At 45.2% G+C, this 26,644-nt stretch overlaps 1 protein-coding gene across 3 annotated transcripts in view; it reads right to left on the bottom strand.

The window, feature by feature from the left end:
* The window catches only part of GLI2 (GLI family zinc finger 2), a 200,554-nt gene that overhangs the window by 124,279 nt on the left and 49,631 nt on the right, over positions 1–26,644 (bottom strand). For 2 of the 3 annotated variants that reach the window (XM_075028752.1, XM_075028753.1), the window contains exon 2: positions 22,683–22,845. The exons of the other annotated variant lie outside the window; for it this stretch is intronic. In XM_075028752.1, coding sequence (XP_074884853.1) covers positions 22,683–22,815 — 133 coding nt within the window. In that variant the 5' untranslated portion in view covers positions 22,816–22,845. The remainder of the gene's footprint in view (positions 1–22,682; positions 22,846–26,644) is intronic. 3 annotated transcript variants of the gene reach the window in all.

Below are 26,644 nucleotides of genomic sequence, written 5' to 3'. Positions count from 1 at the left end.
ATTGCTACATAAAAACCTAGTCATTTACAGATGTGAATTTATCTCAAACTCTTTCCAACTTGTCCTCGACTATCTGACTGGACTTCTGGCTTGGTGCTAAGAGAGCCCCCTTTTACCACATTCCCAGCAGGTAAGAAGAAGGAAACACCCATACTTAACTGCAAGCAATGCTACAAAATTGCAAAGGTGAAGAGCAAAATCAAGTGGAACCTTATGGCATTTTTTTTTTTTTTTACATTGACATCCCCTTTCAGCCCAACTCTTGTGCTCAAATTCAACTTTAAAGACATGCTTAAATACCACTGAACTCAGCAGGGACAACAGCAAAAGTGCACTGGAAGGAGAACACTGATGCTTACAGGGTAGGGATGCAATTCGGGGAAGGCACTTGAAGCCCGGCAGACGAGGAGCGAGGGGCAGCAGAAGTACCTGCAGGCAGCAAAGCACAGCCCTGAAACAGATCAGCGGGAGGCTTTAGCCCCCATCTCTGCCCTGCCTGGGCTGCGTTGGCGTTGAGCCCGCGGGAGATGCCAGTGCTGCCACACTGCCCCTCAATCCTGCTGGGCACCGGGAACAGGGCTGAGATCGTCTCTTCGAGCCAGCCCGCGAACCAGAAAGCTCCAGTTTCTACTCACATGTGTGGTGTCTGGGCAGCCTCCAAGGGATAAATGGGGCAATCTTTGGAGAAAATTGGGTTGATAAAGAGGAAAAAAAACCTGACTTCAAGGAACCCCACTAACACCAGAAACTTTTCCTCATGACAAACTGATGAAATTTTCTGCCCCCACTTTAAGGCTGAAACAGACTTTCAGACTGGTTCTTCTTCTGGCTTGTTAGCACCTCCTGCTCCTAGCAAGAGACATCAACTGTGCCTACAGCATGAAGCAGAACTGGTGGCCAGTGCACGTGTGTACGCACAGAGACACACACAGCTTTAGCAAAATATTTCCAGTAGGAAAAAAAAGCAGAATCCATACCTCTATCCTTGACATAGTGCAAAAGACATGCACAATACTGCATATTTAATTGCACTTTTAAAAATCACCTGTTGGATGTGCTGTCTAAAAAGGAAGGGAAAAGAACAAAGCTGCCCATGCCTTTTAAGTAATGGAATGCTGAGGAATAGTGTTAAACAAAATTTGCTGATACGTCTTTGCCAAAACAGCAATAATGATAAATCCACTGTAAAGAATAAAATGTCTATTTGCAGGGGAGAAATGGAGGGATCTGTGCTCCAAATTCCACTGGAAGCTTTTGAAATCCCATCCTTAAATAGCATAACCCAGTGCCAAACTTCACAAATCTGCTAGTAACCACTTGCTAAATTATCCAAGAATCAAACCAGCAACAAGTTTTGCTACCCATAGATGTTGATTGTAACCATATGCAATTAACATAAGTAAGAAAAATAAGAATAACAAAGATTACGTGAATGTTTAGTTATTCTTGCCTTACCACCCTCCCTTAACCAGTGTTGTAGGAGCCTAAAGACCTCAAAACTTTCTAGTGTTCATTTTCAGGAAGCTTCTGCAAGGTCAGGATGTCCTTCCAGCATTCACCAGGTCTGAAGTCTCATGGAAGCAGGATCCCTTGAGGAAATTTTTCTAACCACAATATCAGTAGATGGACTTGCAAGTCCTTGGTTTTCTTCATGGATTTGCCAAAATAAGCTTTAACAAAGAGCAGCTTTTCTGCTTCCCCCTTTTATTTATGTGCAAAACATGAGTATTTCTCTACCTCAAAGGACTTGATTTTCTAAATCACTTTGAAATCCTCAAAAGCTACTATAAAACCAGTTATCTTGACTGAGATCGGGACAGGAAAAAGAGTAGAGAAGGAACCCTACCGTGCGAGTTTGATAGGACCATGTGTGTGACCTCCACAGTACTGCATGGGATTTAGTGTCTCAGGGCATCACTCTCAAAGAAGTCAGCATGGCTGCCTGTCAGCAACACTAAATTGTTTGGTTTTGATTTTTTCAAAGTAACAATAGAAAGTGAAAAAAAGTAATCACAGCAAAGCAATCAGATTAAAAATCATTTGCGACTACAGAAATAATATTTTAACAACTGGGGAATAAGGGAAACCCACTTTGTAGCTTAACCAGATCAGTTCCATCTGTTATTTTAAGGGGTGAAGCCTGAACTGAGAAATCTGTGTCACACAGAGGCCGGCAGGTTTGTGAACTCTATCAGGAGCTGCTTAACAGTTGGTCTTAATCGTTTTCCAAGGCACAAAGCCGAGATCAAGATGAATCTGTTTCCCACATTGTTTCCTCCCAACAGGGTTGGATTTCAGATTTGCCTGGATTAGAGTAAAGCCACCGGAATTCCCCACCTGGACATTAAGAAGGTTGGAGGCCTTGATTTCAAAGGCAAGTGGTATGCAGTAATTCCAGCCTGGCCCCACGGGACTACAACTTTCATTTCTAATCAGTGAATTGTCTTTGCTTTGTGCAAAACATTTTTTTTTTTAAGAGGAGGAGGGAGATATTATTACATCTTCCCATTTACTCTATCATTTTCTTTCTGAGCCAACATATTTTTAGCTTAAATAATAATGAATTAAAAGCAGATTCATTAGTTCACCTTTTCCAGAGAAATTAATAACAGGGCTGAGATTTTTAAATCCCATACTGTTCTTCTGCCTCACCCTGATTTTCCTCATATGTTACTTTCTCACATAATCGGCTTGGGCTCAGTGTCTGTGCTGAGCTGTGCTTTAGTCTCACTGCATGTTATAACAGCAGTGACCAGGACCTGAACCATCTGCACCTTTATCCTACAAGCGCGTTTACTCAAAGGTACAGACATATTTCAGTTCAAGAGTCAGAGAAGAAGAAGGTTGGAGCTTCTTAAAAGCCTCCTTGGCTAAAGGGAAGAATGGGGCCCCTTCTCTTGCAAAGCCCAAAACGTCGTGGCATGCATAAATCTCTGTGCAGAAGCCTCTGCGTGCTTTTCCCCCCTAGATGATGGGCTCAGACTGGACTGGCCACCCGACATCCAAATTGCAAAGCACTGCAGGTGTTGTCAGCTGCCTCACAGGGGGCTGGCTCCTGATCCCTTTCCCCCGCACCCTGCTCTACCCTCCTCGAGTCCTGAGCACAGACAGATGCACTGGCAAAAAAAAAAAAAAAAAAAAAAAAGAAAAAACAAACCCTAAAAAAAAGAAAAAAGCAAGCAGGAAAACATCGTTTTACTGTGTAGTCTGTGCTGGGTTGGGGAATGGGGTTTAGCTGCAGGAGGAGCCCTTCTGCTGGTATAAACTGTGCTCTCCACTGGAGGAGTTTGTTGATGCAGATGAGGCTGGAGAGGCCTCTCTGAGATAACTGTCCTGAGTGAGCGGCTGCGTGGCGCTTAGTTACCAGCTGGAGTTAAACAACGACAAACGCAAATGCCAAGCTCCCACTAACAGGCGATTTTCTTTCAGCAGTCCTCCTGCAAGAGGAAAGGGGGTCACACCAAACCAACAGCACCAAACCTGTGCTTCTGCCACCACCCCCGAGGATCGGCAGGATCCCTTGATGTAAGCGTGTCCCATGGGAGGCGAGGACAGGGTCTGGAAAAGTCCAAGTGTTTGTCTTGGCAAACTCCAGCCCATCTCGATGTTTTATCCGTTGAGCTCTAGCTTCCATTAGCTCCCCAAGAGGGTTTACCCTGCTGAAGATTTTCCTGTTCCCTGTTCCGGGCAGTCAGGTTCAACTCATTTTAATAGACTTCATAGGAAGAGCTTTGATTTTGACCCCTGAAAAGAAGTACTTCTGATGAGAGAAACAGAAACAAAGGCAACACCAGCGTTTGCATCACCCGGGTGGCGGGGAGGAGTATTCAAACATTATCGACTTGAATCTGGAGGACGGAGATGGTTACACAAGTCATCTCAGATGAGCCTAGATATAATCTTTTCATTTCCCTTTGCCGAAGGCCAGGTGCCGCTGGCTCAATGACAGGCAGAGACAGCGGGGCTTGGGATGGCTGATGGAGTTACCACTTCCACAGCTGCCCCTGCTTTGCCTTGAATCAAGTTATCCATTATCAATCCACTCCCGGGGCTTGACAATTTACAACAGGCATTTAAGCCATCACCCAGCTCCATTTGCCTTAACCATCACTCTCTCAAGTGCAGCACTTCAGGATGCTGATGACAGACAAACTGCTCCAGCAGTTGCACTTCAGTAAGAAGCGAGCACCCAGCCAGCCACGGTCCACACATCGGCTGCCCCGAGCCACCCTAACCAGAGCTTTCATTTACCTTAACCTTTGGGAAGGACGGAGAGTGAAAAAGTGTAAAAGTGTGGCCGATTCCACCACTTCTTCTCTCCGTTTGCAATGTTACAGTGTAAGGTTCCCCACTTGCGGGCCAGAAAGCAATTCCTGAAGTTAACGTGAGAAAGCGTCCGTTTCCCTCGTTTGGCTCCAATATAGCAGTCTCCTTTCATATCCATGGGGGCAATGAGACTAAACAAAATGCAGGACTGGATATTGTTACATACCAGTGGAATATTGCGATTTGGAGAAAATCTCACATTCACAGGAAAAAGAAGAACCACATCCCTGGATTTAGAACAATAACCGAAAACAAAAACCACCAACCGCTCATTCAGACAAGTCAGGGGTTTGCCTTGTTAGACTCAACCCTATGCAAAGAGCCACACAACAGGGCAGCGAACCAAAGTGCTAAATATACAATCAAAATAATTTCACCAAAAAAAAAAAAAAATCTTTACAACCTCCACGTGATAATGTTTGAAGGTTTTGTAAGAACACATTTTTATCTGACAGCATGTGTTTTCAATACAGACATATTTGGGCCTGCGCGTTGCTATTTTAGTGCTAACATTTACAAGCTTATTTGCTGAAGGCAATTTTTAAAGACATTTTGTCAGTGGCCAAGTCCAGCTCCCATTGAAGTTAACTGGAAGACTCCCACTGACCTCAATAGGAAACAGCTCAGACGGTCAGGGCTGGATTCGGAGCTGCTAGAACTCACTGAAATGCCACAAGTTGAGGACACGGCTCTTGGAGCAAAATGGGTAAGCCCAGGAGGTGAACACCACATAAGAAATAACAGGAGGGTATCCATTAATAAATATATTAAGACATGGTGCCACGTAATTTCTTCCCTGGCTGCGCCAGTGTAACGGATTTCCACCCCCTGCCACAGCTCACCACCAGCTTTTGCCAACGAGATGGTTTGTGAGGCTGTGCTCTACTGCTTGTGCTCGCGGAATCTGAATGTGAAAAAAAATTAAAAGCAAAAAAAAACTACGGAGAAGGAGGGATGTTTTAGCAATCCAGAGTGATCTTGCTGAAATTACAAGAATTATTCAGACTTCTAAAGTCAAGCACAGACAAAAGCGCCTGGAGAGTCCCAGCTTTACTGTCTTCTTTCAGATAATTATTTTCCTCTAGCTCATCACAACTAAGAAAACTTTGTTTAATAGCTTCTAATATTGCTACCATGACTGTAACTGTACTTCCTTCATTTGACTGGAGAAAGAGCTTGAAAAAATTCCTTGCAGACAGCTTTTTTTCTCTTTTTCTTGTTATAAAGTCTACACATGCTACAAGGGCACAAGGGATGGAAAAAGTATTTAATTAGTATTTCCAGAAATATCCTCGCCTAACCCATAATGAGGTCATGCCAGATCATAATCCTCCTCAAATACAAGAGACAAAGTGATTTCCTTTCATGCAACATCCTTTTTTGGGTGCAGCATCGACAGCTTTTCTGTGGTTTCAAAGGAAAAATAAAATCGAGTCAGTCTGAGCGGGGGAAGTCCAGAAACACCTAATACATCTTCCTGTGAGATGAATTCAGCAGGCCATACCTCAGTGAAGACATGGGTGAGATTTAATACAACCAGGAAGCTTTCTTTTAAAGAAAACAGAAGGAAAAAAAAAACCCCAAACCAAAACCACAGCTCCAATCTCCATGTGCCCAACCGAACCCCTTTGAACTGTCTGCTCAAATAATATTTCTCTTAAATCATGAAGGGGTGTGTTTGGGCTACCTGTGTCTATCTGCCATGCCTCCCACCTGCAGGAACCAAACCCGACGCCTGGGTGGACCCTGGAAAAGCCAGAGCGCGGCGGACACTGCCAGCCCGGTGGTCCAGGGGTCGGCCAGATCGGCGCTGGTGTTGCCAGGGCTTGGCTTGCTCCAAAGAGGTGTTGGCAGCAGATACAAAGGTCCCGAGACCAACCTTCTTACTGCAAGGTCACCCCTCCTCCCTTAGTGCTTCCTGCAGCCAGAGCGTTGCTGGGTTTTGAAGACTCTCCAAAGAAAAGACCGTTCCTCGTGTGGTCCCTCCTGGGTATGGGGTAGGGAGAAGCAGGGGCTCTGAAGCTCAGGAAACTCTGAGGCCACGTAGCCCATTCTCCTTACAACACACTTCACGGGCTTTCATTGATTTCTCCCCGCAATAAGCCCAATAGCTTGTACCCGGCAAAAATACTCACTTGGAGAAAAGCTTCCAATCTCATCCTGATGAAGACATCAAGAACCTGAAACCCCACCAGTTCCCATAGTGGCTTAACCCCATAATTATTCAACTCCACTGTTACACTCTGGCAGGGAGCAAAGCTCGGGTGACGCCCAGGTTTAGCTTGCAGCTGGCGATGGTTCATCAGCTTTTCCCCACTGGAATAAGGGGCCAGAGAGTACAAAGCATTTTCTCTCCTTTAATATGCTGGAATTAAAATAAATCAGAAAGAGGACATTATCTGCTGTATTTGCCCTCTTCTGCAAACACAGCCATGTGTTATTTCACTATAGAAATCACCAGGCAAAGCTGATTTACTGACCAGTCTCAGGAAGTCAGTGGTTCTCCACTCCTCTCTCCCATCCCCCCAAAGTTTATTGTTGAGTTCTTGGAACATCAAGTACAGAGTGTGAAATAATTTAATGGTGGGGGGATTTTTCACCCTCCTTCTCTATCCCAATATGACTAAATTTATTGATTTTGGATTGCTGTAAATTATAATGTAATTATCCTGCTGCACAAGCAGCTTCCCATTCCAGAAATTAAAAAGCAATTCAGGTAAATGATCTTTAGCTATCATGGTGCATCCCTGCAGAACTCATTAAGTTGGGGGATTAGACAGCACACCAAAACTCTTACAGAGCGGGTGACATTGAAAACTATCATGCCTGAAAATACAGAACTTCCTTGGGAAGATAACAGGGGCAAAGCTGCTGGTGTGGCATTTTTTTTCTTTCCCGACAACTTGTACATCTCCCAGGATTTCTAATGCTCACTTATTGACCCTTTTTAAAAAGAAACACCCTTCCTTTGAGTCAAGAATGCCATTAAGAGGGAAAATTTAAGAAATGGACAACATCACACCGCCATCCGTAGAACCTCGTTATTTGACCCCATTGGATCTCAGGTGGAAAAGCAGCTCATGTGAGTCAGAGTCAGCAAGTACTTTCTGAGATGGGAGACTGCCAAGTGGCACTGAAGAAAGCTCATACCAGATTTCTAGCCAGCTAAGGGTAATTTTCCAGCTTTCCCTAAAGAAAGCTCTATCTGGCGGGATCTCTAAAAGATTAATCACTTATTGATTGTAGTCGCAGAAGATATTGCCATACACGCCCTTTGCCAGCACAACTGTTCTCAATCCCTCTGTCTTGTCCAAAGGTTAGGTTTTGCTTCCCTGAAGTTGCCTGCTGCCAGTTCAATCAGTTAAGGCATTTTCCACTTGCTGTCCTACACTGTTGTGATGCTGCAAAGCAGCCATCACCAGGCTTCACGCTGAAGGCGGCTAGAGTGGTTGGCAGATGAAAGGATACGTGCGCGCATAGTTTGCACATCATTAAGTTCGTAAAATGCTTTGAGGATGAAATGTGCTACATAAATATAACAGGTTATTAAATTTCTTGGTGCCATTTCCTTCATCTAAGTCTGCAGTGGTCTTCGATGGATCATGCCTAAACCTGCTACTGCTTTTAGCTTCCCGGCTTTTTTTTTTTTTTTTTTTTTTTTCCCCTTGCCCCAGGAGATTTGATGTTTCCCCCCAGCCGATGAGTCTTTCACACCTTCTGGTTGGCCCCGCAGAGCTGCTGCGCAGACGCGGGGAGTCCCTCCGGCTTTCAGGCTGCTCGTGTGCAGCCTCTCTGCTCATTTCCTCTGAAAGCGGCGGCTGCCGGACTTGAAAGACCCCTCTCGCTCCCATCGTTCTTCCCTAATACAGCCCTTAATTAATACTGAAGGCAGCTACCACTTTTGAGGAGGACAGTGCAGATCCTCAGGATATTAGCCAAACACCGAAGAGATTTATAAACTTGTCAGCATGGCCAGGGTACTTGGAAAAGAAGCCAAAATCTTCAGTTTAAAAATCTCCTACACCACCATAAATTTCAATGTTATCTGCAAGTTCTTCTCACTGTGAAAGTTCACTAGTTCTGTTATTTCACTTCTAGTAAGCACCATGTCCTAATTTGGACATTTTTGCAGCATTCAGCTGAATTCTGAAGATATATGACATACCCCGGTAGTCTTTTCTCCCGTTAAAAACAATCTATTAAGTCAGAGTCTTGTGAAAGCCCAAATCATAATACTGGTCTGTGTTTCTAGCAGAGAGGGCTCAGCAATCCCTCTCTCACCATCTCGCCGACACGCGGTGCTACGATTACACAAGGCGCTGCGGCAGGAGCACGGGGCATCACTGCAAATCTCCGTTCTTTTTTGGGATGCATGCATACTTTTCAAATTTCCTAAAAGGAGAGATTACTTGGTTTTGGCCAAGCATCTGAAACCACTCGCAGGCCACACACAAGTTACCGAGTAAGCAGACGACATCCTCTTCTCAAACTCTTATGGACACAAACAGATTTTCAAAACATGTACTTCAACCACCTCAGCAAATCGTTTCCCCGGTGCGTTGGTGCCGGGAGGGCAGCGCCTGCCCTCCCTCCTCCTCACCCCCCTTTCACTGCTTACAGCAAAGAGGACATTAGTACTGGACTGAACCTGCTCCAGTTCTTTTATATAGATTTAGACCGTATAATTTGATCGCGACCACAGGCAGTTTTATTGCCCTGATTTATATGGAGCCTTGCAGGGGTTGGTTGTTTTGTGTTTTGGTTTTGTTTTTTTTTTTTCCCTTCCCTTTTTTTGGTAAGAAAGCAAGATTCATAGAAATCCTTTCCCTGCTCCAGCCTGAGGACAAGCTGTGGGATCTCCAGGGCTTCCCGCAAGGGCTGCGGCAGGCCTGGATGCCACCCTCCCTCTCCCCTCGCGTGGTCTCGGAGGGGGATGCACACACCACAGGAGCTGGCCGAAGCTTCTCCTCGAGCGCAAACCCTCCCCGTGGCCCTCGCTGCGTCACAGCACTTGGCTCGTCCTGCCCGAGAGGAGGGTCCCAGTGACGTCTGGGGCAACTGAAGTTGCCGCTCCCCTTACCCACTGGTGTGATACCCCGACGGAAACCTCAGCATCTCTCCCTCTCCTGCCCGTTAACCCTCCAGAAAATCTCCCAGGAAAGTCAGCAAAAGGCTTCTTTGACCAAGCTGTCACTTTAACAATCCAAATAGAAGGGGATGAAAACCGAGGCAGCTCTGCCATGGAGCTAAGGGAGATGTGGCTGTCGGGCCAGGCATGTTGCTACCAACCATCTGCATTCCCAGGGCACACTAAACCTGGGATCTGTATTAGTATTCTCCGGCAGGCATCTGGCAGATATTAAATACCAGTCTCTCTGGAGAACTTGTTACCTCCTCATGCTTGACTGGGTGAATATAAGCAAGAGCCGTGCTTGTATCAGCTACCTGAAGAAGCTAGATGAAGCCTATCTGAAACATGCCAAGACCGCATATCTGTCATTACCATACCAATTTCCTGAATGAAAATCCTGCCTGTCTTTCATTTAATCTGTCCTCTGTCTCATTACGTGACCAGAACATGCCACTCTAACTACAAAGACAGGTCAGTATGTGACTCAAAACCTAATATATGTTGCTTACCTAAAGGATTCCTGCCTGGATGAGCATCACGTTTTGGAATAACAATAACAAAGTCCACCGATAGTCCTGCCCTGTCACTGGCATGTGGAGAGCTAATTTTGCAGTGGGCCATGGGCTTAGAGAAAAGGTTCATCAGAAATCCAGTCGTCTCAGCTTGGTAACCTCATCTTCACAACAAACACGGACTTTTTTTCTACCTTCTTTACCTTTTGTCTTTTTCTGCACCTAGCCAGTTTCTTCTTATCCTTCTATGAGCGTGTAGCTCCTCTGCTCAAATACTTCACAACTTTTCCCTTTGCTACCAAGTTCTCCTCTCGAAGATTGCACAAAATGGTGTCTTTTGGCTCAAACCCTGCTGTTACAAGTCTTGCTCCTCACATCTCTGGACAACAGCTGGTCAAAGACCTTCTGATCCCTCTATACAACTCAGCCTTCCTCCTGCACCTCTGGTCCAGGCCACCTCTGCTGCTCTGTAAATCATCTTACCCAAGTAAAGACTTTTGACCATAATCCACCATGGTTTCCATAAAGGACTCTAAACTTCTCTCTGTCACTCTGAGATTGCTGGCACCTTGTGTCTTACCCCATCTAGTAATAATTTAGCAAAACTTTGAAGCAGAAATTGTGTCCTCCCTAGTTACGGGTTCACACAGCACTGATCAAATACTGCTGACACTACCTTCTGCCTCACTTAGGAGCATAACGATTGTCTAGAAAAAGTATTTCAAAATAACCTGCAGAACCGTTACCAGAAAACTCACAAGTGACATCAGCCACCACCTTCTTCATATGCACCCAGAGGCAGATCAGGAATGTTGGACCTGCACATCCGCACCCTTTGTGAGCACCTGGAGAAACACCATCCCTCCTTTGTGGTATCTACAACTGCGGCGTTCAAGTGCCAATTCCCTCTTCTGTTCTCATGCCTTAGCTGACATAGCCTTCAAATTCCCATTGTGTCTAAGCATCGTTTGGGCCACCAGCTCCGTACCTCAAAAACCACAAGGTTCGGTGAACCAAATTCAGGAGGACATTTCTATTCTGGCCTCAGGACTTAACTATTGGAAGGTTTTGAAGTTGGAAAAGAATAGTTTTTCATTTGGGTCACAGAAAGGAAGAATGAACTAAAACCATCTGTACAAGAGACATTGCAGATACGGGCAGTGAGGAAAGGCCCTTTGGGCTGATACTTAGAGAAGCTCATTTCTATCCTCGCTCAAGTGCTACAGAGGTTAAAGACCTGCTACAACCTGCCATAAAAGGCAAAAACCACATTAATAGGAAATGTGTTCCCCTCCCCCATTCCAAATGTATTTTTTATGAGTAAACATTTCTGTATTAAGACTTACTGTCTTCAAAGATCCCTTTTATGTCCCAAAGGTAACCATTTAAGTGATCTTATAACAGCCGTTACTTATCTTTACAATGGGCAATGCACATGAACTCAGTGTCTGAGACTTTCATTTTGCTATATATTTTTTAGTAACTACATATAAATCCAGCCTGTTTCAAGTGTCACTGACACTACGTGGCCAAAAGATAGCTTTGGATCTTATTTCAGCTGCTAAGACATTGTTTCAAGTGGAATTAAAGGAAGCACAGAAATTTTCAAAACTCTTTTTTTCCTCCCAACCCTTTTAGCTTGCTTACAAAAGTGATGTAGCATGCACAGAGCTCCGAAAAAGAGATGCAAATGTTTTTCACACATTCAGCCATCTCATATCTATTTTAAGAGTCACTGCTCCAGCATTTGAAATACAGGACCCTGCAGTAAAGATGTTTTGAGGATGTCTTTGTAACAGCACATGAAGATTCCTCCGGAGTTTTTCAAAGGGAAAAAATTGCACCACACAATAGTATTGCCAGCTCCTCTGCAGCTGATTACAGTATTAGAGCATGCACATGCACAGCAGCCTAGTGGGAAGGAAAGCTGAAACTCAGGTGTCCTCGGAGGCCATCATCCCACATCAGTGATTTTCTTCTCCTTCCATCACCTGGTCCCCAGAACAACACCTTTCCTAAGAGTCTAATTACAAAGGACTTTGCTAAAACCACTGTCTGCTACTTGGGTCAGGGTGAAACCCTGAAGCTCTGCATGGTTTCTGTAAATTCATCCAGGTCTGTGCAAAACTCTGTCCGGGTACTTGAACCTCAGCAAACAGTTTGATGAACCTCGCCCATAGATTACGTATGTAGGAAACCCTCTTAAACTGGGAAAATTCATTTCTCTTGTTTCAATACAAAAGATTTACACAGCTATTAACAACACGATGTTCTCCAACTGAGTTTGCCAGGGAAGATAGCCTGAAAAACTTTCTCACTCCAGAGCACAGCGTGACCTCTTGGAATACAGTCAATCTCTACGTATCCCAAACAGTCTCTCCACTATAGATATTGAAAATACCTTCACTATACAAACTTAACCTCATCTTCCCTAACCCTGCAAATCTGTTTTATTGGCCCCCTTTGACAGCAGCAGGTTGACACCTCAGACATATGAGCAAGGTCACCCTTGTAACACAGCGCCCAGGGGCAGCAGCACCCTCTTGCAGGCGGTGGGGAGGGGGAAAGGCAACCTCTATGTAGTCTGACCCGTTAAGTGCTTCAGTATGACCAATGCCATAAACATGCTAACCAGATGCTGATGGATGGGCCTGGAGGCCCAAAGAACAACGCACGTTCATTATATAAACGGGGGAGCGAAGGGAAGTCAAGCAGCTTTTCCAAAATCATGAAGGAAGTTTGGGGCTGGATCAGGAACTGAAACTAATTTTCTCCAGACTCAGTTCTGTGCCCTCACCGTAGGGAGCCACCAAAAAAAATGGGTATCTTCACACAAGCAGCCTCTGGGAGTCGGGTCAGCTTCCCACAACACATAATAACTCCTCTCGTTAAAATGGGACGTGCAAACCAATGCCTAAAGTCCTCACCTTCGTGTTTCTCTGGTTTTGCTTTAAAGTGTGGCTGTAATTGCCTCAGAAAGAACATCACCAGCTTTACCTGCCAACTGATATGAACAAGATTTAGCTTAACCTCGAGTCTCAGGAAGGCAGCATTTGCCTGCATTCACCCAGGACACCGATATTCACACCAGCCAGCATGCAGAAGAGGATGCTGCTCAGTTCCCCCCCCATTACTGCTGGTCCACCCCACAGAGAGCAGCCATAAACAAAGGTAAGCCCCAATAGAAAAACAGGGCAGAGAAAGATCATTTTTCCCCCCTGGCAAACAGAGCAAAATATTTCACTTGGGGAAAATCTAAACATTTCCCAACACTCTGGACCCAGGGTCAGGAATGCTGAGCCCTTACCACTCTCTCTAGGCTTAGAGCACCTTGTTAGGTGCAGAAAGTATCTCCATTTTCTTTAAACAATTAAACTATTGAAGCAGCGCACACGGGGCCAGGGACTTACAGGAAGATACCTCCTCTATTGGATGGTTTTCAGGAATGCTCAGACACTAATCTTTTACATCAATACAACTGAAGTCATCAAAACTTCTACTTTAACTGTTTACTTAAGGATGCATCTGTTTCAAGCTGTGATTTTTTTGAAAATCTGTCAGTCAGGAGCTGATCCATGTAAGAGAAGAGAGGAGCTTTCTGGCCAAAACAGCATCATTCAGTCCCTGCAAATGTTGCTGTATTTTAAAAATCAGATATTAGTGGCAGTAAACATAAATGTTTTGTTTGCAATACTCCTGTTCTTACCTACAAGTGGAAGTTTTTTCAATGGAATACAGTCTTAAAAATATCTGGGATTCCAGGAGAAGGAAAGGTATAAAAAAGAAAAGGAGAAAAACCCCATGGAGCTCTCTAACAAACCGTAGAAAAGACAGAATTGATTTCAGACAAGTTTGTGTGAAATCTTCTTCATTTGTGTTCATGTGAGATCACACTCAATGTTTTTTTTTTTATTAATTTGTTTTCATTTTGAACTCAGTCAGCCTATGTGCCCAAACTTTTGCTCAGTTCTTTCCACCAAGGTTTGTCCGATTTCGACCCAGCACCACTACAGGAGTCACAGAACGCCCAGTGCAGGTCACTTCCAAACACATGTAAACTCATGAGTTTAACGTAATCCTAAACCAGTCAACATGAAGAGACTATATCCACTTCGTTCCTTCAAGAGCTAAACTTACAATCTTGGCTGAGGTTTATTCCTGTCGTTACCATTAAGATGAGAGAACTCATCCTGCCAAATGTAGAACCCACACAGAACTAATATGATATGGATTTATTTCAGAATTTCATGTTTCTGCAAGTTATGTCCCATTTGGTTCTGGAAAAAATTGTAGCCCCCTAAGTATGAGCCCACTGTGCTAGGTACTGGACAAAGGCACTGCCAAAAATGAGTTTAAATTCAGTAAAATCCTATTAGTGCTACTGATCATTTTCCTACCCTTATACAACCAAAAGGAATGGTACTGACTGCTGCAATGTGATGTTCTCAAAAGCACTATATGATGCATAGACAACTTGTGTTCAACTCTCCTGAAGGGAAAGAAACAACTCCTACGTTTGGCAGATGGGCATGAGAATTTGAGTTACTTGACCATGATTAAGTGACATATCACTCAGAGAGGAAGGACTTGCTAGTGGATATGGTGACCCAAGGGACCTGGGCTAAGTCCTCCGTACTGCCACGGATGTCCCATGTATGCCACCTATGAATTTCCAAAGTCGCAGAGACAAAGAGTTCTCGACATCTCTCTGAAACAGCTGAACCCATTACAGCCACTTTGGCCTTGGAAAATCCTCTGTGCCCCTTGTCTGCAGAATGGGAGCAACGACATGTCCCTGTTTTACCTGGATGTTCACGTGTGGAGAGAAGTGCAAGGGGCTGAAGTATTCAGGCACTGTTGGGGCTGACCAAGGTAAGAGAACCCCCCACAGGACCTGGGCTCCCTCCCAGAAGCCACCAGACAGCACAATTCATGTTCTCTAATTAAAAAAAAATTAAAAATAGTGCAGCAGAATGGGCTGTGTCCTCCCAGGCCTCTGCCACCTCACTCATTGCCACATGAAACCGTCAAAACAGACTGCCTGGTTTCATGGAGGGCAATTTAAAGAGGAGATGAGCAATGCCAGTTCCTCCTTTCAGTCTGAGGTGTATGGATACCTTCTCAAGGCCATGCAGAAATTCTTCAGGAAATGCCAGGAACACAAGCCCCATTTCTTGGTGCTGGTATTGGATGCACAGCATTTCTAAGAACATTTTTCTCTGCCACTCATCTGACCCCGGGAGCAGTCCCACTGCTCTGCACAGGCAGCAGTGGAGCGCTCTGCCAAACCCTATCAATTATTTAGCGTCAAAAGGAAGACTTAATCTCTGTGATAAAAGAATGGATTTTATCTAAGGCTTGTTCCCCTTAAAGTGATTTACACAACTGGCCTCTCTAGTTGCTTCCCTTAACATAATTATTTACTTTTGCATTAATAGCCTTCCTCCACTTGCGCTATTTTTAGGAGCCTTTTGTAGCCTCTAGAATTTACTAGGTTTTTTCCTTGTCTTTTTAGTGGGGATTTTAAATTGCCCAACTCTCTGAACAGACTGTTAAAACACTAGTTTTGTCAATGCTGGTGTAAAGCTGGAGCAGCTCTGGGAAGCAGCTTCCCCAACTGTGTTGACACTTGGGCGTCAAGTTTGCCTCTGATTTGAGAAGCTGTGGGGCAAGATTTCAGTTCAGAGCTGGCAGTCAGGGCTCTCACACTGCTCATCAGGCTACAGACTGATGAACGTGAATGCAGGGCTTTAAAGCATTAATCTAGTCCCACCTTGGTTCCTTGCTTTAACCCCACTCTGCAATTTTGGCCAAGTCAGGAAAACTGGGATTTGTCCCCCTAACATTAGCCACCTTAAATCAGGCATGAAGCCCTCAAGGGAACAAAGCAGGCATCTCCACAAAGTGATTTACTCCACCCTAACACAAAGGGATCCCAAACTAGACACCTAACATTTTAGGCAGCCAACCTCAGACAAAACAAGTCCCATTCCTTATCCCCCATGATTACAGCAGACTCAAATGCCACAGTTAATGGATGGATTTGGGAAAATTAATTTACAAAACATGTGCAAATTCTCAGATGCTCAGGCAAAAAGCTGCCAAAGATACTAAAAATTCAAACTATGGGGACATGCTGGCAGCACAGAGGAGACAGTCCAGGAAAGCATCGTGATAAATATAATCCATTACCGTGACTGGATTTTCTTACTTGACTATAAATGACCAACGCACAAATAGGTAAGTTTAGCATCATTTAAAAAGGTTATATTTAGGTACCCTCTGAGAGGCGCTTTACTGAAGTCTAAACTGGATCCACAGAAAAGAAGATAAATCAGTACTTGCCAGAATAAGCTTTTGGAGCTTACAAAGTAACAGAAAAGTGGAAGCTATCATTATTACAACTATTATTAATTATAATAATAACAATAATAATACACTCACAAAATACAAAGGTCTTTCAGTTGGTACTTAATGGTTGGGCTCACCAGTGCCAGAACCAACCTGTGAAGAATACCTTTTTTCATTTCAGACCCATAAAAGCTTTTCAATTTGGTGTGCAATCCTGCAACGTGGTTAGGGATGAGATTAAATTACTCTGTATTCAAAGTACCTCAGCATCTATAACAGGCTGAAATTGTAGGAACTTTTGGTATGACAGTTTTGGGGAGCTGTATACAATCAGCGAATGCGGGCTAATGTTATGAATCACAGAATCATTCAGGTTGGAAAAGACCCTTAAGACCATTGAATCCAACCGTAAACTTGCTGCATCATCAAACGCTTTGGTGATACGGACTCTAGCAGCATCTGTAAGGTCTACGCAATGTGAATCAAAAGTCTGTAAATATTAATGGTTATCCACTCTGAGGTTCCACCTTTGCCCACAGGGCTGGCTATCACACAGAGAAACCCAGTACAGGGGCTTGGGAAAGGGGTTTCCCCCATGAGGGAAAAAAACAAAACAAAACAAAACCAAAAACCAAAAACAAGCAGACAAGAAGTCAGATTCCAGTCACTTGATTAAGCAAAGCAAAGGGTTACCCGACAAAGATGTATTGCTGACTATTTTAAAGAAGAGAATAGAGAAGACTCAACATTGCAAGCCGCGGATAGAGGAGAGACGGCAGGCAGAAGAAAAGATGTGCTTTTGTGGCACAGTTCATGGCAATCTTATCTACGAAAATTCTGTCACATGTAGCTGAAGAAACAAACGTGCTGCTCCCAGGGTGCTCTCCACCATGCCCACGCACCAGATACCGCTCGCTGAACATAAAAATGGTGCAGCACGGCTTTAACTTCACCCCTCTCTACAGGGATCCTTCGAAACTATCCCAAAGAGCAGGTGCCAGGCAACCAGCATGATTCCAAGTGGGCAGCTAGTCACAGGCCTTGATACCCTGCGGCTGAGGAACAGCCTCAGCATTGCCCCAGTCTGAGCGTCTGAGACCTCCCAAAGGGACAGGAGCGGGTACACGAGAGAGACCTGTAGGCAATCTGGCCAGCCAGAAGGGCTACGGTAGCAAAGAAATCCACCTTAAGACCCAGCAGAATTACTTCTATTTAAGACTGATGGAAATGTTCAGGGAAGAAATAGGATTCTTGATTGCTACCGCTCTTAACGGCAGCGTTGCACTGAAGCCCTACCCAAGGTGTGGGCCACTGAGCTATATGCAGTAGACACATGAGAGAGACAGTGGCTGTCAGGAGAATTTTGCAGTCTAAATGATGGGATTTTCCCATCATTCAGTTTTTACCACTTGCCCCCTTCCTTCCTGGAGCCAACCCCAGCTTTTCTGTTAAGCACGTATCAAAACGTTTTAAGTTGTGTACAGCAAAGCGAGACAGGGCAGGGAAGCTAAAAATGTGCTTGTACTAGTTATATTCCTTTTCCTGGAACATGTGAACAACTGAATGAAAAACATTCTTTGGAGAAGATCCCTGCCTCTCCAGGGTGGACAGAGGAGATGACTTCATTGGGGCTGTACTCCTTCTAATTTGTCTGCGTCTCAGGCCACACAAACTATATATTTTTTCAGTGCGCTGAGGTCTGCTGGGATGCTGGCATTTCCTCCTCCTCATTTACATGGTCTTCCCATAATCCAGCACTGAGACAAGCTGAACTGCACAAGGACTCCCTGCCAGCGCCACTCGGGGCTTGCTTACAGAAGACCTCTGGAGAGCAAAGGGAGGTGCTCCCTGCCCTTCTCCTCTGCCTATGAAAGGGCTGAGTGTGCTACTTCTGCAGCTCTGAGCATTCCCGCCAGCCCGTAAATCAAGTGACCGAACTCCATCCCAATCTCTGATCCACTGCAGAAAAGCCCCACACTCTGCCCTTACAGCACACGCAGGTCGAAGAGCTGTATTTCATCAACCGAAGCCTTAATATCAGAGTCTTTACCTTCTGGAAAAAAAGTGTAGCCAGAGTCTTACTGGTTCTGCAGCTTGGTTTCCCCATGTTTACACCAAATGACTTGTTGAACTTCATTATATACAAAGTATTTCCATAGATCAGAGGCAGGGAGACCTGTGCAGCTAACATAAAATAAATTACCACCCCGTGATAAATGGTTCTATTAGCAATCCAGATTGTTAAACTCAGATACAACAGGATGAAGGGAGCACTGCCCCATTCATTCTCCCTGCGGCAGATACTGAGTTGTAAATAGGTTATTTTGTGTGTAAATAACACATTAAAACTCAGCATTAGCCGTGTCTTTTGATAGAGAGGAAATTGTTCCAAATAAATAATCTCAGACAGGAATGTAAAATAAGCCAGATTTAATAGTGCATGCCTGCTGCAGCCGTGTTAAACATGACTAAAATGATAAACCCCAGAATATACTAATAGTAAACTATGCTCTGACATCAAAGTAATGAGGCTATATTTTTACCCAGCTTTAGAAATGCTAAAATTAGTCTTGACAGAGCCAGACATCAGAAAAATGTTTCAAACATAAACACCATCAATTTGGGAACTTGGTGTTTGTGTCATGCGGAGGGTGGAGTGGAGAGGGAAAGGTGCATTCTGGGCCTTGTTAAAGTTAGGCAGTTAGCATTTAGGAGAATTTGTATTTAATTTTTATTACAAGATGAGAAACCCATCTTCCTAAATATCTCTGCCTATGAAAGAGTGGCTCATTTAAATTTCTCCTTCAGCCACGTGCCTGGGCTTCCTTGTGCGTGCTGATACAGAGGGTGTCGCAGCGCCAGCCTGGAGGTCACAGCCCAGTCTCGCTCACATGCTGCTCTGCTCCAGAGCCTCCTACCCTACGCAGCAATATGCGTTTCTGCATTCAGCAAAAGGGCTTTCTAAATACAAAGTGTTACGAGTTGCCCTTCCAGAAGTGGAGGCACTGAAAGCGAGAGGCTCTTCTACAGATTCGACTTGTCTGCAACTCCTACATGCTGTCATTAAAAGCAGTTTCCATCTCTGTCGCACATACACATGTGCACCTCCTGAAACAGAAGACAGGAGCTTTGACTCCTTGGCTGGCATGATTTATGGAAAAATAGAAAATTAGGAGAGACTTCCCTGATGTCATTTCTGTGAGGCCAATTTCTGAACATCTGATCAATGAGTTACTATAAAAAAATGTCACAGAAGATCTCTAAAATGGCAGCTTCAGTAGACTAAAAATATGAAATGCAGATTGTTAGTACAAAAGGACTCTTCTCCACTGACAGCATCAACAATATCCATCTCTTTTCCTACAGCTATAACTTAATTTGTTCAAGGCTGGAAACATTTGGGACAAATATCCAAAGCACGGCAACTAGAAACGGGGACTGAACATATTATTACCTTATAATAATATAGTCTGAATAATAATACAATAAAATAGCTATTCTTCAATTATTTAACTAATATTCAGTTTATTGCTTCAATTACCTTAATTATAAATAAAAGCTTGTGAATCTATTCATTTCTACAAGGGAAAAAGCAAGCCGTATGATCTGAAAAACATGCTATGTTGGCACTCCATCTGTGTGACTCAGTAGAATAAAAGGAGAAGAAATGTGTTACAAATTACGTTTGTTTGGCTCTGGAGAGCAGCTTAGTGATCTGCAGCACTAGCTAAGCCTTGCTGCCACTTTCTCACATGCTAGTACAAAGAGTAAAACCTCTACAATAAATAAAATCAAGAGTTTTTCTTGGATGAGAATAAAGACTTGTTCGTATGGCCCCAAAGCAGGGCGGGGAGCTCAGAGGCCCTCCCTTTAAAGCTGTTCCCCTCCTCAAGATGAACATCGTAATTAATCTCCATGCCTCGTTTGCTTTCTTCTGTAAGAATGAGCATAAATGTATTTATTTCTGGCCTGTTATGAGTAATTACACTAGTTTAGTGAGTCAAATATGTTATATTAGCATTAATACCACCTAAGTACAGTCTCATCACTACTCAGCCTTTTTGTTATTATCTGCTGAATCCCACCTTGCACTTCACTGATGTTAGAAGATGACTTTGTATTAATTTTTCTACTTACAAGCACACGCGCCATGCTGCTCCCTTTCAGGAGCAGGTATTATGTCTAGCCAGAATTCAAAGGAAAGCCCTCCGAACCACAAGAGCATGTGCATCACCTGAAGGGTCCCGGGGCTGGTGTCTGATCCCATGCTGCTCCGCTGCTAGCCATTTTAGGTCATTTATGAGCACTTCTCTTCACAGCATGACATAGATTTCGCTCTTTACATCTCATTACACAATGCTTTCATCACAATTCTCCTGACATCTTCAAACAATCCTCCACTTACTTCTCCACTTCCTCTTAATAAAAGGAGAAATATTGAGCCCGTAAATCATTCTTTCCAGAGGCGAGAGCACACCGCTAATGGGACATATAATACTTGACGCTTAAAAACCAATCAAGTCTCCGGGGGTGCCAAATGGGCCGATGGACACTCCACCTCAGGGGCATCCTCATTTCCATCGCATCTCTGGAAATGCGGTGACTGCTTCCTTGGTGGAGGCACTCCCAAGGCAAGTGCCAAGTGGGGAGAAGCTGTTTATTCAGAACAGCACATCTGTGGGTTTTCAATTTTAGCACACATTCGGACTTCATTGGTGCCAATCAGCCCTTTGGCTCTGCCAGTTGCTGAGGCGATGCCTCAAGTGGGCAGCCTCAGTCGTTCCGACAGCCTGTGCTTCTTCAGCGGGGATCAAAATCTGCTGGGGGATGGCAAACTTCCGCATGTTACCGTCTCTGCCTTTCCCCTATTTCTGCTGCCCAGCAAACCTTCCCTTCTGCCACTTTGCATAGTGCTCACAAGGAAGGTGTAAAAGATTTTCTAATTCTTTTTAAGAAAACCTTTCCTTTGGATAACAAAAGCTAACAAAGTTTATCAAACACATGAACTAATCTGATAGATTATAATCTAGCAGCTGCTACCTTATTCTGTACATCTGAATCTTCCCAGGTCAATGTGGAAACGAAAACTGAGTAACAAAGGTGTTGAAAAGGAAGGATGGATAGAGCAGATTTAAGCAATTTGGGCTGGGAACTTTCTTCAAAACTCAGCCAACAGAAAACAAAAACTCTCCAGCTGAGCTGTGTAAGAAACAGAGGAGCCCACAGGGGAGTCGTGCTGCTCTCACGGGGTGATGAGAAACCACCCTGCAGCGAAGGAGAGGGAGGAGAAGGGTTTATTTTGAGGTAGACTCTGGCTAGCTATAAGGTATATTTTAGAAAGGGAAAAAAAAAGCTGCCTGCAAAGTTTACACAGCTGTGATGTCTCTTGTCACATCCAAGCTGGTGCAGCCCCTTCTAAGTTTGTCTCCTTATGCCCTCTCCAGAAAGGATGCCCAGTCCCAGTCCCCAGCAAGGGCAGTGTAGTGCCTCCCTGGTGGGCACAGCCTTGCCCACAGCTGGAGCCACCACACGGGGCCCCTGGCACCAATTTGGCAATCCACCAGCACACGTGTGCCAGAGAGGGACGTGTTTTCTGGGGCTGCGTTTTGTCTGCCGTAGTGGGTGAGAGGAGGCAGGAGCAACGTGCCTGCATGACCCCCACACACTGGTGTTACACCCGCCAAAAATGACCCCATGCCCATGGGTGTCCACGACAGCTTCCTAATTGACTTCAACACCAGCAGGACCAAAATCTTGCCAAAAACACCGACAGGAAAAAGAAATCAGGACCTGAGCTATTTCTGAACGGCGCAAGTTGGGAACTTTCTTTGCGAACCTTCTTGCATTGGGACTGGACCATCCCAAATGCCTCCCTAACCGTGAAATCCCAGCAGCAACGACGGAAGACGGTGCAGTCTGTTTAGCTCATTAGCAGGATCACAGCCGGCACACGACACCCCTCCCCGGCCGTGATACGAGGGTGCTCCCCAGCTCCAGCCAGCCTCCCCAGCCAGCCGTGGAGGAGGAGCAGGCACCGTGCTGCCTACACCGCGCAGCACCGGTGGGGCGGCCGGTGGCAAGCAGCGATGGGATGCCTCAGCTCTCCGACGGCCACCTCTGCCCACCCGTCCTCTCCCTCACCCCAGCCCCGTTCGCTGGGACCGGCGGCGACTCGTCACGGCGCAGTGACGTTTGGACGCCACGCGGTGACACGGCTTCCCGCTCCTGTGACCTCCGACGGCCGAGAACCCCAATAAACTCAGCGTGTTCACAGGAGGACAGATGCCACTGTACTTATTAAATTCTTACAGTCTAATGAAAAACACCCCTGCTGCTTTCAAATTCTGGAAAACATAAAGTACCTCCTTGTGCCACTGCTGCTCCTGCAGCTGCTAAAGGAGTGGGTTTCTTCCCCGTCTCCGTAAAGCCATTCCCCTCCAGAACTGCACCTTTCCCTTCTTTTTTCCCAGCAGCAGTTGAAGCAGAAGTTTCCATCTTAGATGTGCATCTTCCAGCTCAGCAACCCTACAGGACATAAAACAAAACCAGATTCCGGTCACCACTCACAAAACAGGCAAAATCAGCTCCACGAGGAAGCGGCCGATGGTTCGGCAGAGCTCAAAAGTAAATGGCGAGCAGCAAAGATTTCCAGGGTTTCTAACTCCAGCGGTGCAGCCAGCGCAGCAGTTGCAAGCAAAAAGGACACAACCCTGCAAAGGGATGGGTATTCTCACATCCCGCTGGCTTCAGGCAGTTGAAGACCTAAAAGGATCAAGACCGAAATACATTTTTTTCCCCACTTAAACTTGGGCTACATAATAAAGCTTACAGGTCCAAAGGGCTTTCCGGGATTAAAGGACAGGTGAGACGCAAAAAATTTAGCGTGTATAAAACCAATTTGTCCATCCTATATGTAACCTAGCCCATCATAACAAAAAACTGAGTCAGCTAAAAACTTCCAATAGAAGTAGAGATAAAAATACATTTAAGGTGAGTTTTTTTTCTTTTCCCCAGTTGGTGCTTATTCTGTGTGCTGTTTCTGAGCCAGTGCCCTGACCAGAACATTTCAACGGTGCTCACGGATAAGCCACAGCAGGTCTGCCAGAACCCATCCAGCTGTCGCTGGTAAGGACTAACATCTACGGATTCTTCTCTCTCCCAAGCAAGTTCTTCTATCCTGACCGGTCGCATCTGAAAATCAGCCGCAGCTCTACCCCCATTACAAATGGTGAATTAAGTGCCACCGAAAGCTCTGTGAAGCAAGAAGATACCAAGGCACAAATAACCTGGTTTTTTGTAAACTTAGGTCCATGAAAAATAACAGCTCCTAAACTTTTTGTTAGCTTGATTGTTTGTTCTGCATGATTCAACTGGTCTCCCAAAAGCAAACACATGTGTATCCCAAATTTAATATAAAAGTGGGGCTTCTCTTAAATGAGGAGGCATGCTTCATTTCTGACTGCAAATACTTTAGTTTGCCCCGTTTTAACTTGTTTTATTTCAAATGTCACCACGTGACTCCTGTTTTCGCAGAACCCACCCAGTTACCTGGCACTACCGGCCTCAGTCTGGTCTTGGGAAAACCGACTGCTAATTCCTCCTTTCCTTTCTGATTTTAATGCAGATCTGTAATTTTTCATATGCAAATTTTCAGATGCAAATTTTTCAGCTCCCGAGATACTCTGGAGCACGCTGGCTGTTTACCTTACTGGAATTAATGGGATCAGCCAAAAAATGTCTGGGAAACCAGAAAACATTTTTTTGTCTGCAGGTAGTTTTACTGCTGTTGCGCCAGCTCAAACTTCCCCCGCTTCACTCTGGAGGATTAACTGACTCCTGAACATCTTGGATTAAAAAGTTAACTCTCCTAAAAACTTTAAAACACACAAAGATTTCAGAAACTCCCATGTGTGATCTGCAGCTTTTACCCTTCAGTTGTTCATGACCCTGGCGTAGGCACATCGTTTTGTGATTTATTTATTTTTTTTTTTCCCCTCCCCTCTTGCTATTTTGCTGGTTTTCCAGCAGTTTTTGTGCTGCAACTTCAGGACACAAAAGCAGGAAAGCAAAGACCCTCTTTCCCCGCTCCAGGAGGAGCTCCACGGCTCAGCGCGTGGCCCCGTGCTCCCAGGCTCCCTCGCACCCACCCACCGTTGGAGACCCTCCACGTTGCACCGCTGTTCGAGACAGGCTGCCCTAAACCATTTCCTCCTCTGAGCCACTTTAAAACTTTCTTATAAATACAGAGCTACCCTTGCCGGCACCCTAGAGGGAGCTGGCATGTGGTGGATGTTGTCCTCCAGCATTGTCACCGCTGCCTGGGCTCCGGCAGGACGATGGCCCACCGAGCAGCTGTGTGCCGCAGCCCCGGCGGCTTATCCCAGGAGCCCCCAGGCACGGCTCGCGTTCACGGCACAACTAAGCGATGGATCTGCGGTCACGATTTGCAGCTGTAAACGGCGAAGCCTGCATTGGAAATGACGGGACCCGCAATTACAGGCTTTACTGATGACACAAGGCTCCAGTGAATGCCGCGGTGGCCCCTCAGAGGTCCTGCCCCGGCATGTGCTGGGCTTGATGGCAAACACGGGATGGGTTCCTGGGGGCCAGGACTTTACAGTGGTTTAATCCAGAAATCAGGTTGGGTTACAGACCACGTAGGAAATAAATACACTCAAACTGGAGGAGTATTTGACCTGGGTCTGACAGCCTGGGCTTCTGTTCGTTAAGCAAATAAACTTCAGAGGCTATATTACGAGCCCCCCACCTGTTTCTTCTTAGTCCCTCCTTTCAAGGCTTTGCACTTTTGTTTGAAACCAGACGCTCGCCCTCGCACCCCTCCCAGCCTCCTGCCTCCCCCCGTTACCCTGACCCTCAGGGCAGCCTCATGCCTGAGGGAGCTTCCTCGGGGGGCTGCGGAGCACAGCAGCCAGGCAGGGGAAGGAAAAAACTGGTAAGAGAAATTGTTCTCCCGTGAAACACGCAGGTTAGAGCCGTGCTTTTGTCCAGAGAGGTATCTGAAGCGAGATCTCTAAACCACTGCCACAGACCCCTCAGTAGGGACCAAGGTTTTCAGATGTGTCATTTATCCAACTGGAATTTGACAAGAGATCAGGCCCGTATTTGAAAATCTGGCCTTTGTAGCTGTATGCTCTCTTTTCAGATGAATTATGAATTTAAAAAAAAAAAATCAAGTGTTTCTAATAAATGGTCATATTAAACAGGTAAATCCTTCTCAAATACTGGCTTAGAAAAAAAAAGAAAGCATACAACTACTCTAATCTTGCAGGATTTAGGGTAGTAAGTCTATAGTTATTTTTGCTTCGTAAAGGTGCTTGGGTCAGAGCAGGCTGGATGCGAGGCTCTGAGCTTTTCCCCGAGTCAGCAGTGACCAAAAGTCCTTCTCCTTCCACAGCCACCCACAACCAGAGCTGACCGTCCCAGCCCAGGAGGACACAAGCATCCTCCCCGGCCGGATCCTGCCCTGCTCAGCACACCCACCCACAGACCGGGACAGAGACCCAGGAGCGAAGGAGCACCCACACTGATTTTACATCCCACCTCCCGGGGTTTCACGGATGATGGCTGAGAGCCAGTGACCAGCAGACTCCCCTGCTGTGCTTTGGTGCAGCGTGTGACCAGGACACAGCGCTGCAGCTCTGGAGATTTAGGTTCCCACCTTGGCTCTGCTACAGTCTCCTCTGTGTCCCTGGGCAAAAAGTTTAACCTCTCCTACAGCTGGTTTCCACAGCCATAAAATAGGAAATAATACTTTGCCCTATTTGCAAAGTGCTTTGAGATCCTCGGAGGCACAAGGCTATGGAAGTATTTTTATTACCGGTATAAGAAGATATATTGACGGAGGCAGTCAATCCACACCATCCAGGAGCACAACATTCATTTTTTAAGCAATACATAGTTTGCTTTCTGTTCAATGCTAAACTTTTTCCGCTGCTCTGTGCCACACAGAATTTATAAATTCAATGACAGATTAATCTTAGCAGCGAGCCATTTGGCATGAAAAAGGGTTTCACAGGGAGCCTGCTTTTTCCTGTAAAGAGCATGCATTTAGGAGTGACTATACGGAGAAAGACCCTGTGCACTTATTCAAGCACAACTCTGCCCTCCGTCATTACTCAGAATTAGAAAACCAGAATAGATTACTCAGATTGTTCCTAAGGTTTGTAGCTTTCTCTGCAGGAGGAGGGTTGGGTAATTGATTTTGACACTAATACCAGCACTATTCATATGCCCTGTAATATAATTCTGCAGCAACACTAAAAAGGCAGCCATCTGAGATCTGAACAAGGAAAGTGCTATATGA

Source organism: Buteo buteo, chromosome 5 (assembly GCF_964188355.1).
Source record: "Buteo buteo chromosome 5, bButBut1.hap1.1, whole genome shotgun sequence".
Classification (NCBI taxonomy): domain Eukaryota; kingdom Metazoa; phylum Chordata; class Aves; order Accipitriformes; family Accipitridae; genus Buteo; species Buteo buteo.
The sequence above is the reverse complement of the archived record's forward strand: the minus strand, read 5'-3'. Positions and strand labels throughout refer to the sequence as shown.